The following is a 21,046-nucleotide window of genomic DNA, read 5'->3' as shown; positions in this document are numbered from 1 at the left end:
ATGGTTATCTTTAACTACTTCAAAAAACTTCAGGATTTAATTTTTTATTGTCCACCACTGTGGAAAGGTATCTTTGGCTTCTCATAAAACACAAAATACACACATAAAAAAAAAATGATACACATAGCCAATACATAAAAGTTGGCTACCAAGGAATTCTTATACACCTTCCTAAGATTTTTGGGAACCTTATACCCTCTTTCAGGTGGGAGCATTACAAATTCAGGTTTAATTTGATGTGTTAAATCAGATGCTTTTTTAAAACTTCAGTTGATCTCACCCTTCTGTGATTAATACAGTATACAGTTAATATACTATATAAAAATATGCAAGTTTTTTTCTCAAAATGTTCATGAGATTAACGTTTTCATTTCTAGAGATATTTAAGGATAAAAAGTTTAAAGATAAAAATATATTTAAGGTTACCGACCTTGCCAGTTGCTCATTCGTACTGGTCGAACTACATGTAGCGCTGCGCAGACCGATCGGCGAATGACGCCAAGGTACCGCGAATCGATCTCGCGATATCGCATTTGCAGCATTGCTGCACATGTCTAGCAAAAAGTGGGCGGGGCGCGTTACGTAAACAAACACTGGCATGTTCGAGACGGGTCGTGCTATTTTTTCACTGTAGCTCAGCTGAGCGTGACGCAGCGCGACGTACAGTTATAGACGTCGGTGTCGGTTACACACTGAAGTCATGAAGCCTCGTGTGTTAACGATAATTTCTTACTCACGGGCACATTAAAAGACCATCAGTTCCTGCGATCAGCGACAGCGTCTCGGGACACGCACTGTCGAACGGGTGGCTTATATATCAGCTCTAGTTACAAAGACACGGGTGAATACTTCTTCAACAGGTAAATGTTGTTATGATCAACTTGGTTGCTGGGAATGCTGGATCTATATAATGCCATGTTTGTGTGGACGACTGAGTATGTTTAAGCAGCTGTCAGTCAGTGGCCATATGGCCCAAACCGAGCTTTCAAGTTTGTGCTTGAAATAACGTGTCCGGTTTCCAGAGACTTCCAGACATGGGCAGGCGTGGTCTCCAGGGGAATACCAATCTATATTCAGCCAATTTATATATCTAGTATAAACTGTCACTATCAGAAGCGGTTCATTGAACTGTTTACATTCATGTGTTAAATGTTTTTTCATAACCAGGTGTGAGAGTAACAGTTCTGCAAATGAAAGATAAAAAGCTTTGAAGTTGTTTATATAGATAGGTCAGTTTAAAATAATAGTAAATAAGCCATCGCATACACATTGCTTTGTCAGATAAGAACATATTGCTTGACTTCTGTGACACAGTTGTATATTGTTTTGGTTTGTTTTGGCATAATGGCAATAGATTTGAATGATCACAGATCTGTGTGTGTGTCATTAACTGTAATTGACATGTAGTAACAGTTGAAATTCATACACATTTTCATTTGCACACATTTGTGCAACAGCTGAAGGGCGCAATGGTGGATTATTACGATGTCCTGGGAGTGTCACGAAATGCTTCTCCAGATGACATCAAGAAAGCGTAAGTTAAAAGTCCCTTTATTGGGGGAGGGGGGCATTATCAGTCAATGTTACTAAATTTGTAAAATAGCTTGCTGCTGACAATGTATAACGTCAGTTATCTACAAATACAAGTCTGACATTTATTCAATAAAGCCCTACTGACAGAATGACTATGCACTTTAATGTATGTTATCTGTCTTTCACTATATTGGTACGTTTTCACTTTCTGTTTTGCATTTAAAGGTGGTACAGTGAATGCCTAAATGTCACCTCTTGACACAAGATCTAAGACAATCTTAAAATTGCAGTCGAGCTACATTTGCTTATCTTTTTTATGTGCGTGTATACAGTTACAGAAAACTGGCTCTGCGTTGGCACCCTGACAAGAACCCAGACAACAAGGAAGAGTCGGAGAGAAAATTCAAGGAGATAGCAGAGGCCTATGAAGTTCTTTCAGACAGTAAGCTATTGAACATTTAAAGTTTAAAGCACTTTGACAGTGCATGTTTATTTTTGGGTTTTAATTTGCACTGTTGTGTTTTTTTGTCATTTTTAAGAAAGCAAACGGGACGCTTTCGACAGATACGGTAGTGCAGGCATACCAAGTTCGGGTGAGCAAAACCTCATGCATTTTTATTAAAAAAATTGTTACATGTGTCAGGTCTTAATCTTATATTCTTACATCTGCTTTCAGGATCTGGTAGCTCATTTGCTGACGACTTCCCAGGATTCACCTTTACATTCCGCAATCCAGATGAGGTTTTTCGAGAGTTTTTTGGAGGGCAGGACCCATTCGCTGACTTCTTTGGTGGGTTCCCAGAAAGTGATATTTGTGTAATCCAGGCTAAAGCCTCATAATCTAATTATGATATTAGGATCATCAAAGTTTGATTTTTAAGAAATTAGTAAATAGATGCAATAGGGTTGTGCCGATAGACGATATCATCGTCCATCGTGATGGTTGACTGACATCACGATGGAGAGACACCATCGTGATGCCACGCCCCCTCCCCACTCCGCTGCGAGTCGACATACACTTACTCTCTTCTATATAGACTATAGTTAACCTAATATCTTTGCGTGAATTGCTCTATAAATTAAATAGAAAATATAACTAATGCATATATGCTATTTTAAATACTGTAGTCTATGCCTGAGACGTGACGTGTGTTAGTCTGTGAAAATATCCTGTCAGGCATTTGATCTTGACTAGGGATGGGCACGGATATTCGAATAGCAATAATAATTCGAATTTAAAAAATGCTATTCGAATGTTTGTTTGTTTTTAATGTGCCACCAAAGGGTAACAACTTATTTAATGCTTTTTCACTTCATCTATACTGTCTTTTACAGACTTAAATGTAAAATATACATGAACATTAATTTGTATGTATTTCTGATTGTTTGGCAATGCAGATTGCAGACGAATTTAAGTTTTTCCTTTTATCTCCGGGTTTGTCCGCGCCGCGCCGTATTTGGCCACTGGCGTGAGGGCTCACGTGTTATTAAACGTGCTTCTCCGCCGCCCGACTCAACACATCATGAGAGATTTGTAAGCTTTCTGTTATAAAGTCTACTTTATTTTTGTTAATAAGGAGACAGACACAGAGAACGAAATGAAACGGAGAACATTTATTATATGCGGTGCTCTTTTGAAAATGAACCGGATAACTGCACATGGCAGTTTAAAGCAAAGCACCGTCTTTGTGAAATGTTGTTAAATTAAGCTAACGTTAGTAACTTTGCACAGTCAACAATAAGGTATCGAGCCGCTTACGTTATTTGTCAAATAATGTTAAATACAGATATTCAATCTTGTTCAATCCGTCTGTTGTTTTAATCGGATAACCATCATCAGGAAGAGTTTTCTCCGCAGCACCGGCATTATTGTATCTAGTCAGAAGAACATGCTTTCACCGAAGCAGGTAGGATAAATACGGTTTTCTTTATTCACAAATACATGTCAAACTAAACTGAGAAGATATTTATATGGCGACTGAGCAGTCGGTTATGTAGATGTGTTTTTTCATTTGCTCCGGGCTCTTGGTGTTTTGAGTCTGTTTAAATGATGATAGCTACTTTGTCAAGTCCTCAAACTTTAAACTTCGCAAGTCCTCAAACTTCGCTTAGATTTGGGGTTAGTGTATACTATTTGGTATAATATAATGTATGTAAGATCAAACAGTAATGAATTAATACTAACGACCGACTTGAAACTAAGGATTTGACTAGACTTCGCTCCGCATTAAGTTTTAACACATTTTTTTCTGTAGGATATTTTTTAAGAATTTAATATATATATATATATTTTTTTACAATGTTTTCAACTTAAAAATACATACATATATATATATATGAAGAGTTTGGTTCCAAAACGCAATAAACGCCATTTTTGAAAAAAATGAGTTACTGCCAAAATCAGCATTATATCAGGTCAGTAGTTAAAAGTAAATTCTTAATTTTACGCAAAATCCAATATCCGCCGTGTTATTCTGTCATCTTTTCTCCCTTTTTTCCCAAAATGCGACAAACGCCACTCCCACTTTTTTACAGAACGCAATAACTCCATTTCTGATATTACAGCCCACCGTTCACGCAATGTAAACAAGCAATGGCGGACGCGCGTAGTACACGGAGTCCTGGTTTTCCTCATCTACTTTGTACTACGTGATCAACAAACAAAACAAAATAATACTTTAATTGCATCGCTAAACCTGTGATGGTTTTCTGTGATGGGAAAGAAACGTAAGCCATCAGCATCTAACAATTTCCCTGAGAGGCACTCGGGAGACGGGTGCTTGTTCTCCCGACAGCATCAAGCTTCTCATGCTAACACATTGACCCCAGAGGATCTTATGAAAAACTTTCCATTATTTTACTCAGTCAACGAAAATCGAGCAGGACCAAAAACATTTTACAGTCGATCGCTGTGAAAGACGTTAAGCGAAGACGTCAAGTAACCGCAATGACAGGGTTCTTAATATGACAAAGTAAGTGTTTTGATTAATAACATTAATGTTTATATTTTTAATTAGTGTGTACAACTAGTCAACTAAATGAATATAACATGGCAAAGATGAATGCACATTTATATAGGCTATTGATTCAATAGATTTATAGCATTTTGAATAAAAACTTGTCATGGATTTATTGCATTTTGTGGAAAAAATTATCCGTTTTTATAATAAATCTTTGAAAATCAACTTATGGATTTGAATTTTTTCTGTTTTTATAACCTAAAGATGCTGTGTGAAAGTTTGTAACAGAAAATAGTTGTTTTCATCTTGTCACTTTCTTGGTATAGAAAACACGTTTTTACCAAAATTTGTCAAAATGGATTTATTGCGTTTTGGAACCAAACTCTTCATATATATATATATATATATATATATATATATATATATATATATATATATATATATATATATACATACAGAATATAAGTTTAGCTTGTTGTGGATATTTCCTAATTATAAGCCTTCTGTGAAATTATGACAAAATGAAAAATACAAAACACGCATGTCTTAATTAACATAATTTAAATAAACGAATATTCGTTCTTTAAGAGCTTAAATATTCGAAAAATTAAATATTAAAAGTAATAGTAAATTACTGGTAATAGTAAGTTACTGGAAAATGCCCATCCCTAATCTTGACATTGCTAGAATCTTGTCTTTTTACATGTTGTACATTTATCTTAAAATAATTAATTTTGTACAAGAAAACAGCCCATATTAATCATTTATTAGTAGCCTATTGTAGTGTCTCGGGAGATCGTGCTCATTGTTACATTGAGGCTATACTGCACTGAAGCGGCAGATTAGGATATAAACCCAGAATTCAGCGAACGTCAAGAACAAGAAAACGGGAACAACACTCCGACCGAAACGCGGGATTTACATACACAGACCATGTTTAAATTTCGATGTGTCTGGCCCTGTTCACTTTGTCTAGTTTTAATAAGCTGCGGATTGAAGTGCTGGCTGCTCCCCGCGGTGCTGAAGACCCGCTCTCTGACGGAGTACTGGTGGCACATATGCACAGATATTTACGTGCAAAATTTGGAAAGCGCTGAGGAGTCGTTGGGTTAGTAAAATAACGAAATTATAGCTTTTAAATAGAAAAAAAATATTTATGTAAAGAGATTAAAAAGTGCTTAAAAGTGCACAACTCTTCTTCAGTGGATTAAAGCTACTTTTTCCCCTTATGTGCAACCTATAGGAAAGAGACATTAGTTGGGATAGTAAAATAACAAAATTATAGATTTTAAGTACAGAATAGTATTTATGTAAAATATATATTAAAATAAAAAGTGCACAACTCTTCTTAAGTGGAAGTAATAAAGTAAAATAACGAATAATAATTATATAATAACGAATAATAACGAAAAATTAAAATACCCCCCCACCTAACGATATCATCGTCCATCGCGATGGTTTACGTAACCACCGTCAACTGCCAATTTATGGGGACATCGCCCAACCCTAAGATGCAAACTAATTGATGTAGTTTGTACAATGCAAATATTGTTTACTGCATGAATTATATCGTTTTATACAACAGTTCTTTCTGGTTCTCGAATCTGATTGGCTAAGAGCTATGCGATATTGTGCTGATAACGGCACTGTAACCGCTTCACCTTTCGTATCATTCCGCCACCTAGTGAATGGAGGTCCTAAACAGACTAATCTCTGAATGGAAAAACACAGACGCCCTGTTTGTAAACACTCTCCGTGTGTCTCATTAGTTTCCTAGCTCATAAATCAGTCTGTGAATCCCCAATCGGAAGTTATTATTCCGTCAAAGATCAGCACTCTTGGATGTTACGTTAAAGTAAATGGGAGTAATGTCTTGTCACATCGTGTGGACGATTGACACTTGGAAAGAGGAATATAAACACTCGTTTTTTTTCTGGAGCTATATCTATATCTCTTATCAGAACGCGAAAACACAGTGGAACTGCAGGTAAGCACCGCAGCGGATTTAAAAGAGGAACTATATATTGTATGGCGTAATAGCACTTTTGGGAGTACTTCGACTCGGCGCAGTAACACCCTCCCTCTCCCATTATGAGAGGGAGAAGGGGAGCGGACTTTTCAGGCGAGTCGAAGTGCTCCCAAAAGTGCTATTGCGCCATGGAATGTGGTTCCTCTTTTAAATCCGATTAGAAAAGCGCTACGTTTTATTTTGTACCACCAAACTTGCTCGTATAACTACTCGTCTTAAATAGGAAAAACGTTGATGTGTTTGGTCACTTCTAACTTTATCTCTAAATGGTACCATTGCAGTGTTTCCGCTATATACATTCTACCGTGGCGGCCCGCCATGCCTAAAACATCCCCGCCACGCCTGCGGTTGTGGATAGAAGGGATACAGCAAACGAAATCTCGCTGGATGAGCACTGTTTTATCCTAATCCTTCAACCAAACCCCACTCTAAACACAAAATTTCACACGATTGTAGGATCTATTTGTATCTCATTTAGCCAGAGCCGCTGTCTTCATCCTAATAATCCTACCTCCAAATCTAATCCTTAATTTTTCGGCATTTGCTGTATCCCTTCTAGACAAAACCCACGGCGGCAGCTCGCAAAAAGCTACAGAAATGTCCGCTCTGCCAGACCTTTCTTAGAAATAAATTCCTTTCTGGATTCGCGTTGTTAACTCGTTTATAAATAAATCTCCTAAAGTATCATAATTTCTTCCATGGGTTTAGTTTAATGAACAAATAGATTTAAATCAACAGAGGATGATTTGGCTACGTCTCTGTTTTGAGAAATAATAATAAAATAAATAAGCCTATACGAAATATGTTACACTGAAATAATAATTAAATTGACAAAACGAATAAAAAGTATTTGAGTTTCAGTTTTTTTTTTTGTGACGCGCTGACCAAAGCAGCAGAAAGCACGTCATGTTTTTAATGATTTTAAATAAGCACAAAGTTTTCTCCTTATTGTGAGTTTACACAAATAAAAATACATAATTTGAAGTTTTGAATATTGTTTTACTTTTATCTTTATGACTATAAATTTAGGGTAATTTAAGGTGCAAGGTCATCACGCATTTGATGTTCACCGGCGCATATACACGGACGCAGCGCAGGGCTGCGAGAAAAGACATTATTAAACTTTCGATTTAACATATTACGAGTTTTTTTGGACATTCATTTGGAATCACTGTACTCATATTATCAACTTATCTGGCCATTAGTTATTCAGAATATAGGCTATAAGCGCAGTAGCGCGCTGCTGACCGCTCAGCTGTCAATCAATCTTCGGTGCTTTAGATCGACACTCACATTTCACATTAAATGATATGATATTTGTCCAAAAACAAAAGGCTAAATACTGAAAACTACTTATATGCGACTGCAAGACATTAATAGTCGAATCTGTTGTAAGGAAACTTACATTATTCCCGTGGAAAAGAAGAACGTTGGTAATAGAAACTTGAGGCAGACGGATAATATTTGATCTAACGGGTGTAATAATAGACTATTCGCGTGTCATTTGTGTTGTAGATGCAGGTCGGGACTCAATAGACAAGAGTAAAATGCGGGTCTAACATCCAAGACCAAAATTCGACTCGTTTTTTAAATGGCCCCGTGCTTTGTGTTTAAGATCTGTCTGAAGACCGTTAAAGGTTTCTATTCAACTGCGCGATTTGCGGTGTGACCGGCTCGGGGTCTTTATGTCAAATGGTCCGGGTGTGAAATAAAATTGCTGCTGATGGATGTTCGGTCAATCACAGCGGTGCGGATTATCAAACAGGACTGTGCGTGAGTTTGCAACAGCTCTGTAACGCTAAACACGAGCACAACTTGCAATGCACACTACATTAAAACTACAATGAAATATCCGAACTACGTACTATGTAACGTTTTATAAGAAAATACATTTTAGATCAAACATAGAAAAGCAATATGCTATAAATATAAGGAAAAGTAAATGACAGCATGAAAATGATAAAAAAATACATGTTAGTTTACTGTAGCCTATATTCTACTTTTTAAAAAATAATGTACATTTATAATCATCATGGGCGCCCCCTGCCACCACAGCTGAAAAAAATCCTAGAGGAAACACTGCATTGAATGAATGGGGCTAAGCTAAATGCTATCGAAGCGTTGCAGCGCGCTCCAGTGCTTACGTGCACACACACAGATGATAGAGGGATGTATCAACAATTCTTAGTTAAGGTAATAACATAGTTTAATATTGAAAATGAGTAGACTATTCCTTTAACTTTTACCTTGCGCCAAAACAATAACAACACAAAAGACACTAAATATGAATAAAAAAACAAGTAATAGTTTGATCATGACACCAAATACTGCTGATTTGATCTCATTTTGACGATCATAAACAAACAAGGCCAACATGAGAGCCAGGGAATCCCTGTCAGAGATGTAGCCCAGAGAGGGCGGTGGTCAGCAGGGGGAGTGAACACTGATGTCCGCTCATGCTTTGGTTTTCATTCGTACCGAATCTCACTAAGCAAACGTTCAAACAGGCGCTATCTTTACTAATCGACTGCAGATTTAAATAAAATACATATACATTCTCGACTGAACTAATCTTAAAACTACACTTTGTGACCAAGAAACGGTAATATAAAGTAACGGCTTTTCCGTCCATTGAGTAGTTATGAGATTCAAAGCAGCCGAAAGTGTTTCCTGTCATTCTGGCAGCCCTCAAATCCGTGGCGGAAGAAGTAGTTCTCAAACAAAGAGGCTTTTAAAATAACCCCGTTGTTGTTTTCTAGTTTTCGTTTTTCAAAAGTGTGCCGTCGAACTGTTGTATAAAAGCAATATCGCTCTCGGAGTCGTGTGATATAGCTCTATATCAGTAATTCTCAAAGTGTGGTCCGCGGACCACTAGTGGTCCGCCAAACCTCCCCAGTGGTCCGCCAAAAGATGACCTAAACTAGGCAAGTGTTTATACAATCGCCACTTATTTAAGTAGATTTTTAATGCACTTGTGAAACTGTGATATCAGTTCTTGCCATTCTGTTTTAATAACGTAAAAATGGATCGGTGGCTAAACCAAAGAGGAGTCAAAAGAAAAGATCAAGCATAAACTGAAAGCAGCTAAAATCCACATATCTATTAGTTTTGTATTGTACTAGTTTTTGTTTCATGTGTAAAATCCCTGTAATTTCAGTGATTTTGGACATTAAGGGGAACACTTTTTTCAGTATTTTATTGTTACCATAGTTACAACCATAGACTTCATATACCCACCACCTCAGTTTTAAACTAATGGCTCTTTGGAATGACATTAAGTGGGACCTAGGCTGTTACAGTATGTTTGATTGCAGTTTTTTTCACATGTGCAGTTTGTTGTTCATATTAAGCTGCAACTCATTTCACATTTACTTTTTCAAATGAAATAAAATTAATTTAATAATTTCTGAACATGGCATTGCATTTGTGTTTAAAAAATTTGTTTTTGACTTAAAACAGTTGCATATTAAACTTAAATTTAGCTTATCCTTCCTATTATGTTGTTTTCTGGGGGCGTGTTAAAGTGAGATTTTGTTAGGTGGTCCTCAGAAAAAAATTGGAAGATAAAGTGGTCCTTGGGCTGAAAAAGTTTGAGAAACACTGCTCTATATCACACTCCTACTCGAGCGATATTGCTTAAATAATTTAATGCTTAGGCTATTCAAGCTACTAAAATTATTTACCAAAGAGTAGGGAGCAGTGTTTTCTTTATCTTGTCTTTTCCATTTAGTTGTTTGACTAATGCTAATAAACAGTGGCAGGTCTATTAAAGTAGGAGTGAGCGGGGCACAAACTAATGCGGGGGTAATTGTAACACGGCTACTTTATATATTTAAACAGGGCCGAGCAATCTGTTCTTTTGTAATGTTTTGATGTGTTTTGTTTAAGATATTGAACAAAGAGTGTTTCGAAGGCATGGAAGTAAATTTCTTTATTTTATGTTTTTACAATTTCTAAGCTGGGTGTGTAAATCACCAAATCCAACCTTATATTATTTTAATCACTGTCTGGTTACCTTAAACATAACACCATTTTGAAACATGTCATCAACTCCTAGTAACTGATAGGCGGGATAGAAAACATTTTTACACCGCGGGGTTAGTTGTAACATGGTAAGCCTCAGGTATACAATAATAATGAAATGAAAACAATGTAAATACTATTCATCAAAACGATAACTTTTAATACAATATTAGGGAAAGTAACTCGCAATTATATTTTTTTGTTTTAAGTGTGCAGCCCTTTCAAAAAAATCTGTTTATATGCATTTATGCAAAATACAAATGTGGTTAGATGAAGGATCATGGATGGAAGAATGTGTGAATAAAGTATCTGTTATAGGCAGATATTTAAACAATATCAAACTTTAGTATATAGACAGAATTTGATGGAATTATTTGTGTTTAAACTACATTTTCTAGCAGGTGTTACAACAAACCCTCTGTTTGTTACAATGAACCCTACGGGGTAAGTTGTAACATTTGCACTCCTGTCACTTTCAGTGTAATTGTATGATAATGGTACGTCCCACAAACAAACTTTAAGGGTTCATTTGTAGCAGGGATGTTGTTTGTGTAAAAAAAATATTAATCTAACTTAAATATTAAACAAACAAAAAAATGATAGAGCCAAAGTAAAAAGCGTTAGGTTGTGCCCCGCTCTCCCCTATACTAAAATAGACTAATCTGATAATTTGATACATGCACATTATGCCTGTATCTGTTTTCATTTACTTTAGACATAGCAAACCTTTTAAATGAATATTTGCAAAGTGTTTACTACCAAATTTAACTGTAGTGTTTTAACCACTTCAGTGCAAGTGCTCTTTACAAAGCATGTGCACACACAGAATACAGCTGTCTGTCAGACAGGTACCAAATTATGTCTGTAAGATTGGTTTTGCATACTAACATTTATTTTGGTATCATCTTGTTGCTGTACATGTTACTCTCCTTCCTCCCATCACATATATCAGATTTAGTAACTTACTTGTTTTACTTTCTTTTAATCTCTGTTATTCTTTACATATTTTCACATTAGATGATTTTCCATTTGGAGGGCTGCACAGTGGATTTCACAGCTCCTCCTCCAGGCTTGGACCTAGTCGCTTCTTCTCCTTTCCCTCAGCAAATGGTTAGTTTTTTAAAACTGGTTTCACACTGATTATTAATACTTACAGTAGTTAAAATGAAGGTACATTTTATTTTATTATAGTTTAGAAATTTAAAGAAACTAATGAGGGGGAAATATGACATCTGTTAAGAAAGCTTTTGTGGACCAGGAGAAGGAAGATTTAGCCTTATAATTGGATTTAACCTTAAATTATTATTTTTAATTTTTTATTTATTAATTTATAATTTTTTTCTGACATCAACAGTTGATTTCACCTCCTTCTCTTCTATGGGCGGGATGGGCAGCATTGGAGGATCAAACTTTAAGTCTGTTTCTACTTCAACCCGCATTGTCAATGGAAAACGTATCTCCACAAAAAAGGTCAGTTTACTTCTACTGTTATCTTTTTTCTACTGTTATCTTTATTCCATAATGTAATATGTATTTTTGAAGTTTTTATTGTTAATAACATTTGGCTTTGTATATACCATATACTGTAAAAAAAAAATATGCACGTAGTGTTCGTGATGTCACAATAGTTCAAGGGCAAAATTAGCTATATAGACCAAAAACATTTTTTTTGTACCAGGCTGTAAACATATTTATTTCTGCTGTACAGTTGGGCATTATTACCTGGGGGTCATTGAGATACATTACAAAAAAACATTACAAGTGTGTGCTTCTTGAAACAAAACAATGGCACTTGATTATGTTAAAATACAGTATGTAAATACAAGAAGTTTTTAAATGAAGGCAGCTCAAACATGCACTTTGGGACTAGGATAAGCTCTGTCCAGGAAACCGCCCTTTAAAAATTTGAATTGGCAGACCAGTACATAGTCAATGTGGCCAGTGCCACAAACAAACATGGTACTCCCTTCGCAAACAATAAAAATATGATGTCCTCAGAAATAAAACACTATATTACCCACTATATATATATCTGTCTATGCATATTGAAGAAAATGAGTGTTATTTCTAAAAAAAAATAAAATGAATGAATAGTTTAAATGTAATGGGTTAAAGGTGCATGATCTCTGAAAGCCAATGTTGATATTTGAAATCACCTAAACAAACACGTCCCTACACCAATAGAATCTTGACCTTTATTTGACCACCCTACACATACGCAACCCAGGAAATTATGTCTGTTAGTAGACACACCCCTTACTGCTGATTGGCTACAAGTGTGTTCTGGTATTCGGTCTAACTCCTTTTTCCAAAGTGCTTTTTAAAAATCATGCACCCCGCCTTTAAGTGTTAAGTTGTTGAATTTGGACAAAAAATATGCTTTGCCGCAATATATAGGCCTTTAATATATTTCAATTCTTCCCACAGGGTCAACGAAAATGGACAGGAGAGAACAGAGATTGAGGAAGATGGGGTTCTGAAAACTGTTCTCATCAATGGTAATCTTTTACAACAACGTGCAACTAGATTTGCCTATGTTTTTTTTTTTTTATTGCTCCAGTGTGTTTATGTAGTTTTGTTCTTATGTTTGGCCATGTTTGTGCGTGCAGGTGTGGAGGACGAGATGGCTTTAGCTATAGAACTGAGCCGTAGAGGAGAAACTAGACCATCCCAACAACCACAGCTTCGCTCCACTCACGACACCCAACCAAACCCTGCCCAGCGCTCATTCAGCGCCGCCCCTTTCTATCACTGCCCCGATGGCAGCGACGATGAGGAGGACGAAGAGCTGCAGATGGCCCTGGCCTGCAGCTTATCAGAGATGGAGGCCAAGCAGCGAGGAGAGGACATGATTTCAGGTGCTGGGAAAGGGAGGGTAAAGCAACCGGGGGGTGGGAATAGGAGGGATGCTACCCAGAAACCCAAATATGAAAGAGGAAAGACAGATGTTTCAGCAGACAGCACCTCCTCATCTTCAGAGAATAGAGGGATGGAAAATGGGCTGGATGAAAGCATGCGTCCAGAAAATGCTGTTGTGAAAGAAAAGAAAAATGGAAAAATTGTGGCCAATGGGCCTGATGTGATAAAAAAGCGTAGGAAGTGTCAGTGTGTAGTTTGTTAATAAGTCTGCACTGCAGTACTAATGGTGTGTGTGTGTGTGTGTGATGGTAGCAGTGTTGATCTGTAGTGTGCTTGATCGTACTGAAGTTTTGAACTGTGACCTGGCTTAAAGCTCTCTGTTTGTTGAGTCAGGGGGGCTTATGAGATTGCACAAGGATGACAGTACTGAATTTATATTTTCTTCCAGAAGTACTATTAACGGGTGCCAATGTGTGTTTATATTCTACATGGAGTGCTGCTCATACACCAGCTAATAATACAATAATACATATATACAGATTTGTGTGGTTAAAAACTAGCAATATGGTTGAAAAAGTGAATTACAGCATCTTTAAACCAAACATAAGAAAAATATATTACCCTTAAGGTTTTCATTTAGATCAAATATAAGATATTGCTATACACGTATGAGCATTGCTGCACTCTATATATCACAAACTGGTGCAATTGGTGCTTGTTTGGCAACTCATTTCCAATTTGCTTAGCATTTATTCATTACAACAGAAGTTTTGTATGGGGTCAGTGCTTCTGCAAAGGCCTGCAGGGACCTGAGTTACAGTATCTTCAAGCACAGTCATTTTGACGCTATACAGAGATGTACATACAGGTTTATCTGTACTGTATGTGTACTTGTAAAAGTAGGAAAGAGGTTGTCTGATTCTCTGTTATGACTTGTTTGGATGCTCTCTAAAACCCTATTCGGATGGTAATTGTTTCTCGTGTGGACATAAGGTATTTTCATCATTCACAGGGGTAGTCAGTGATTTTATTGCTGTCCGAATCCAGAATTGCAGTGTTTTTCTCCTGCCACCTGGGTAAAAATTTGCGGCCAAATTACCTATTTTGACAAACACCAAAGTCGTGTGGTAATTTAATTTCTGTCTGAATCAAGATCTCTGAGTTTATAAAAGGGGATCAGTGCAAAAGTAATTTTGCACATCTTTTAGATCACTGAAAGCATTGTAAGGTCATGCGCTTCGCGTTTATTCTGCATCAGTAAAGTGTCTTTCTTTGAAAGCATTTTAAACATTGACATCGTAATAACTGAAATGATGAGAAGTATATATGGGCACAATCTTTCATTGCTCTTCTACAGCAAGTGGGAGAAGAAAATCACAAAAACATTTGAAATGTTTATTATCAGCTGCAACAAGTGTTAAATACAATTTAAGAAATGTATTCAATTACACAACAGTATTCCATATACATAATCAAGTATCCAGGTCAAGTTAATGATCATGTAATAAACTCTTTCCCCGCCAGCGTTTTTAAAAAACAGTTGCCAGCCAGCGCCAGCATTTTTCATGATTTTCACAAAAATTTTCTTCTTTAAATGAAAGAACAGACCCTCTGCTTTAAAAAAAACCCAAAAACGTTTCATCCTACCTTCATTAGTTCTCTTTTTATCACCTCTCAAATATGTGTAGGTTTCTTCAAAAACACCCAATGTTGAGCAAAAAGCAGAGATAATTTGTATAAGTTTTAGGTTGTATAAGTTGCGGAAGTGCACCCCCTGGTGGATAATAGCGGTATTGTTGAAAGCCTGAAATTCTCGTCATTGGCATGGAAGCGTTTTCTCTTAATTGACGAGTATCACGTATCACGGAGGAGCCATGCAAATGTATTCTTACAGATATCCTCATGAGAAACAATTACTACTGTCCGAATAGGCCTTAATTCTTTAATGTTCCTGTTGAATGTGATGGAGGAAATGGTTTTCGATATGGTGATGTAAAATTACAAAAGATTTGTTTAAAAATCCCCTTGTAATAAGAATCCAATTATGACTTTGTAAAGAGTTTAAAACTTTTGTACAGATACTCTTTAAACGTCCAAAATTGTACCTTTTCTGTCGCTGGGGTGGTGCCGTCAAAGGTTCATTTTTGTACCTTTATGGGTATATAACACATTGAAATGTTGTACCTTTTGGGGTACAATATTTTACCCTATTGTGTACCTTAAAGCAACACTATGTAGTTTTTTTACCTTTAAATAATGTCTTTAAAATTATTTCAGTGATATAACAACTTTTAACTGAACAAATTGTACTGTTGCTGCAACCTGAGCAGCCTCCTAGCTGCTACAAGCTCACTCTGAAAGTGGCGGTGGAGGGTAGAGCACACAGCCCCGCCCCTCCCCCTGCCTGCAGAAGAGTGTCTGATACCAGGCACTGTTGCGCTTTTCAACTACATGGGGGAGCTGTAAGTCATTTTTACATGGAAACTACATAGTGTTGCTTTAAGGCACTGTTTTTCACAACCCTGTCCCTGGAGGCACACCAACACTATACATTGGCCCTGTCCCAAATGGCACACTCCGGACTTATGGACTTCCTCACTTGATGACATCATGTAGTGCAGACCTTAGGGACCCTTGACGCGAGTCCACGAGGGCGGATCGGAGTCGTCTTTTGGGACAGACTTGAGCGTCACGCCGGAAATAGGAAGAGAAGTTGCCCATCAGTGTGAACTTCTCCCATCTGTCGTCTGATTGGTCTGATTGTAAAGTGTGTGAAGCCTGCTGCAGTGCGGGCTTCGCCGAAGACCACATCAAGGGTGCAAAGGGGGCGCTGATGAGCCCACTTCGGAGCATAAAAATCACAGATGGGACACCCTATGGACTCGTAGACTAAGCGAGCATGCGCAATTTAAGGCCACGAGACCGAAAGTCCACATGAAGTGTGCCATTTGGGACAGGGCCATTATCCAACTCTTCCTATTCAAACACACCTGCATCCGCTCATCAGCTGATCAGTAAAGTCTCCAAGATAGGCAATAATAGGGTCACATCCAAAATGAGCACTGTTGGTGTGTCTCCAGGAACAGGGTTGGGAAACACTGCCTTAAGGAACACTTTTGTACCAGTTACATTTTAGGGGTACAAAACAGTTAACTGTACCTTTAAAGGTACACAATAGTTCCTTAAGATATAGTAATGTACCCAAAAAAGTACAATATTTAGTATACATGTAAAGGTACAAAACAGAACCCACCGACAGAAGAGGTACAGTTTTTAAACCTTTATTTCTGTCTTAAAGGAAACTTGTCATTATTTACTCACCCTCATGTTTTTTGAATCCCCAGTGTCTCTCTTTGTTCTTCAGAACCCAAATGCAGATTTTATCAAATATATGACACAAGTCCAGTGGAGTTATTTATTTGACACATTTGAGTAATTTTAAAGCCTGAACGGTTTTCCACAAACAACACTTGTGGGTACTCAAGAACAACGAAAGATATTTTGGGGTTCAAACAACATAAGGATGAGTAAATAATAGTAAAGTTTTAATTTTTGGGTGAACTATCCTTTTAAGAGTTTACAGTGTCTTTATTGGCTGATGTTTATTAATATTCCTATGCAGTCATCATTAAATGCAGTGCATTATATTGACAATTGACTACAAAACCCTAGAAATATATATGAAAGTAACAGTAGATCACCAATTTTCTCTGCTTATGAGAATGTGCCAAATAACTGAATGACTCTCATAGTGAAATTTTGTATGAATCATAATTTGTGCCTTTTTTGTTATGATTATCCATGGCTGTGGTTACCAACGCCATATTTTATGTGCCGGCTTGTGTACAAAGAAGCACATGGTACTTGTGTCCTGTTTAATTTATTTCATATTAGCCAGCAGCTGTGTGATTTGAAATAAATAAAAACATTAATGACATAACAAACACTACACAAAGGACAAAAGTTGAATGTCATGCTATGTGAATGTTTATGAACAAGTTGTTTTGTGAAATTATTCAATGTAAAGAGCGATCAAAGTCACTTATTTACTAAAAATGTAACTTTTTTAAGTTTGAAAATGTAATGCGGGGCAACATTGCTGCCTCACATTGTCAGAACAGTAATATGCTGATTCAGATAGATACACTTTGATGGTATAGTGATATTTTTGAAGTCCCTGTGAACAGGAAGTCGCGATCGACTTATCTTTTTTATACTGTGACGTATTTCTGAGTCAGAATCACACAAGGAAAATAGTGGGCGTGAATTGTGTTTTTTACTGTAATTTGATTGGCTATAGAAAAGTAGACGTTTCATTCAGAAATAGAATTTGCAGCAGACCAGTTGGAGGGGCGGGGTTAAAGGATGCTCCCGCCCAAACCGTCTAGCTGACATCATCAGAGAACCATCGCCACTGGAGGGAGGAAGTACATTTTCAGATTTTGATTAAAGTTTCAGGGCACATGAATTTTTTTAAAATAAATAAATTGTTTATAATGAACACTGCTATATTTCATTAAAAATAATAACTGTCAGTTTTGATTTATTTCATGGGGACTTTAACTATTTTAATGAAGATAATAAGTGCTGTTTCAGTCAGTGTTAAAATTGTTGTTGCTTATATTAAGAACAATAAACTTGAACGAATCAGTTTTGGTCATAAGCATTCATTTATAGAGAACAGTAAAGTATTTTAGTTGATTTCCAGCTTTTTCTCCTGCATGTTTTGCTTGTATTATTAAGTTGAACGAATAAATCAATGTAGTTTGGTTTTGATTTGTAATTTGTGAACTGCAAAGGGTTAAATATCTTGCCTCAAGGCTCATAGAAAACTTACTTATGCAATCTTCTCCTTTTCTGTTTCTATTTGCTCTAACTCATTCTGTCATTAACAACACATTCACACCCATGGGTTTTATTTATGACCCTCATGTTCATTTGCATGTGGTATGTTTATGATTTTTACCTGATTCGTTTTCCCTACTGTTGCAGAGTCCGACTTCCAGGCCTTCACAGGCTGACCCGTGGCTGCGATCCCCCTCTTACTCCCCCCAGAGGTAAAATGTAGTGTAGACCTCTCTTAGGCACAGAACTTTAGTACAGTTCTTAGATCTTCCTCCCCACTTCCAAAAATAAAGCTGAACTCACTTCATTAAAAATCTATTTGGGAGTGTTTCCGTGTTTTTATACGGCAAACATCAAACTCTGCATGACTCAAATACTTTTAGTGGGCAATGCTGTAGACTCAAAATTACGAACAATTCTCAATTTCATTAATGGTGTGTGTGTGTGTGTGGTTTTTTCTCACCAAATGCAACCGAAGGGAACTGTGTGAGGTAACTAATAATGGATTCATCCATCTGCCCCTAACAGGTGAAGTGTTCCCTGGTGTGCTGCTCTCTCTTTTTGCTTCACTTGTCTCTCTCTCTGCCTGGCACACCTGCTGCTAAGACCCTTTTCAAAGTTTTATTTGGAAAAAAACCCAGGCAACGCTACATAAAGGTCAATAATGTACGTGCTATGTATGTGTGTACTGTATACGTATGAATGTTGGCTCGACGAGAGGAGACTAAACTTTTTTATATATAAGTTGCATTTATGGTCTGCACTGATTTAAACTATGGACTAGGAAAAAATGGGTAACAATTTACAATATGGTTGCATTAACTAACATGAACAATATAGTTTTTTCAACATGTATTTATTTCTTGTCAATGTCAATACATAAATGCTGTAGAAGTATAGTTCATGGTTAGTTCATGTTAGCCAATGCATTATTAATTGTTAACAAATATAACCTTATTGTAAAGTGTTACCAAAAATAATTTGTCGTCATGGATAAAACTCAGACATGAGATTTGTGTATAATGGGACTGAAAATGCTGTGAGAATTTAAAAAATCTTTATAAATGATCACTATAAAGGGTTATTGTTTATTCAGAGGGGTTTCTTGTGTTTATTTATAATCTCAGTATTTTATAATAGCACTGTACAAAAATAATGTGAGTTAGTATATAAACAACAAATGTTTTGCATTAACTTATTAAGTTTAATGAAGCAAAGGGTTCCCACGGGTTCTTAAAATCCTTGAAAGTTTGTGAAACTGGGGGGAAATTCAAGGCCTTCGGAAGTTTTTGAAAATGAAGAGTTTCGTTCCAAAATGCAATAAATCCATTTTGACCCATTTCGGTAAAAATGTGTTTTCTATACCAAGAAAGTGACAAGATGAAAACCACTATTTTCTGTTACAAACTTTCACATAGCATATTTAGGTTATAATAACATTAAAAATTCAAATCCATAATTTGATTTTCAAAGATTATTTTTCCACAAAATGCAATAAATCCATGAAGTTTTTTTCAAAATGCCATAAATCTATTGAATCAATATATAAATGTGCATTCATCTTTGCCATTTTATATTCATTTAGTTGACTAGACACTGATTTCAAGATAAACATTTATGGCATTAATCAAAACACTTACTTTGTCTTATTAAGAACACTGTCATTGCTGCTGTTATCCTTGGGACGTCGTGGCTTAACATTTTTCAAAGCGATCAGCTGTAAAATGTTTTGGTCCTTCTCGATATTCGTTGGGTTCGCGTAAAATAATGGAACGTTATTCATAAAATCTGCTGGGGTGTTAGCATGACAGAAGCTTGATGCTGGTGGGGGAACAAGCGACAGTTGACATTCTTCCGTCTCCCAAATTTCTCTTGCCAAAATTATTATGTTGATGACTTACGTTTCTTTCCCGTCACAGAAAACGCCACAGGTTTATCAGTGCCATTAAATTATTATTTTGTTTTTGTTTGTTGATCACGAAGTACAAGATGAGGAAAACTAAGATTGCATGTATTCAACACACAGCCATTATTTGTTTATAATGCGTGGAATGGTGCGCTGTGATTTGTTGAGCGGATTTATTGCATTCTGCAAAGAAGAAGGACTGGCATTTATCGCGTTTTGGGAAAAAAGGGAGAAAATATTGTATTTTGCGTAAAATTAAGAATTTACTTTTAAATATTGACCTAATATAATACTGATTTTGGCAGTAACTCAGTTTTTTAAATTGTGTTTATCGCGTTTTGGAACCAAACTCTAGATACACATAGATACAGGTCATTGAAAGTGCTTGAATCTATTTTATGCAAGAAGTTTTCTGGAAAAAAATCCATATAATTCCCTGTGTAGTGTAATAATATCATAAATTTCTAGCCTTTTAAGCACATGTGCTAAACTGTTAGCTTAAAATGCTTATATCTTCTGTCTGCGAATGTTGATTCACAACAAAATGGTGTTTTGCATAGTTGTATTTGATAAATGAAAACGTCTCGGGTTACGTATGTAACTGTTGTTCCCTGAGAAGGGAACGAGACACTGCGTCTCCCTTACCATACTTCCTGCGTCCATGTAGTGCCGTCTTTGGCAATATTTCATATAGCACTATACTTCCTGGCTTCCGCTTCACCCTGTCTTTGTCGTTAAGCCTCACCATTGGTTGAATTTGATACACATTTAGACGCACTTACGAAAGGGAACTGTAACAATTTATCTTAAAAGGTAACATTGCTCTCACTTGAAATGTGTCCCCATATTTAGTTCTTGAATTTGAGGGTTTTGGACCTGGAAAGTCCTTGA

The 21,046-nt window shown here is 36.5% G+C and overlaps 1 protein-coding gene across 4 annotated transcripts; it reads left to right on the top strand.

Moving 5' to 3' along the window:
- The first annotated feature begins 558 nt into the window (after window positions 1-558).
- dnajb2 (DnaJ heat shock protein family (Hsp40) member B2) lies at window positions 559-19,344 on the top strand. 4 transcript variants are annotated; one of them, XM_073854998.1, is made up of 11 exons: window positions 563-860; window positions 1,458-1,534; window positions 1,866-1,975; window positions 2,073-2,126; window positions 2,210-2,323; window positions 11,563-11,655; window positions 11,900-12,019; window positions 12,978-13,043; window positions 13,155-13,403; window positions 18,397-18,461; window positions 18,778-19,344. In XM_073854998.1, the coding sequence occupies exons 2-10, from the start codon at window positions 1,470-1,472 to the stop codon at window positions 18,423-18,425; spliced, it is 900 nt and encodes a 299-aa protein (XP_073711099.1). In that variant the 5' UTR covers window positions 563-860; window positions 1,458-1,469; the 3' UTR covers window positions 18,426-18,461; window positions 18,778-19,344. The 4 variants fall into 4 exon arrangements, with proteins under 4 accessions (XP_073711097.1, XP_073711099.1, XP_073711100.1 ...); XM_073854999.1 differs by having other exon boundaries at window positions 18,728-19,344; XM_073854996.1 differs by lacking the exons at window positions 18,397-18,461; window positions 18,778-19,344 and having other exon boundaries at window positions 559-860; window positions 13,155-15,251.
- The last annotated feature ends 1,702 nt before the right edge of the window (window positions 19,345-21,046 follow it).

Source organism: Misgurnus anguillicaudatus, chromosome 17, assembly GCF_027580225.2.
Source record: "Misgurnus anguillicaudatus chromosome 17, ASM2758022v2, whole genome shotgun sequence".
NCBI classification, from domain to species: domain Eukaryota; kingdom Metazoa; phylum Chordata; class Actinopteri; order Cypriniformes; family Cobitidae; genus Misgurnus; species Misgurnus anguillicaudatus.
The sequence above is the reverse complement of the archived record's forward strand: the minus strand, read 5'-3'. Positions and strand labels throughout refer to the sequence as shown.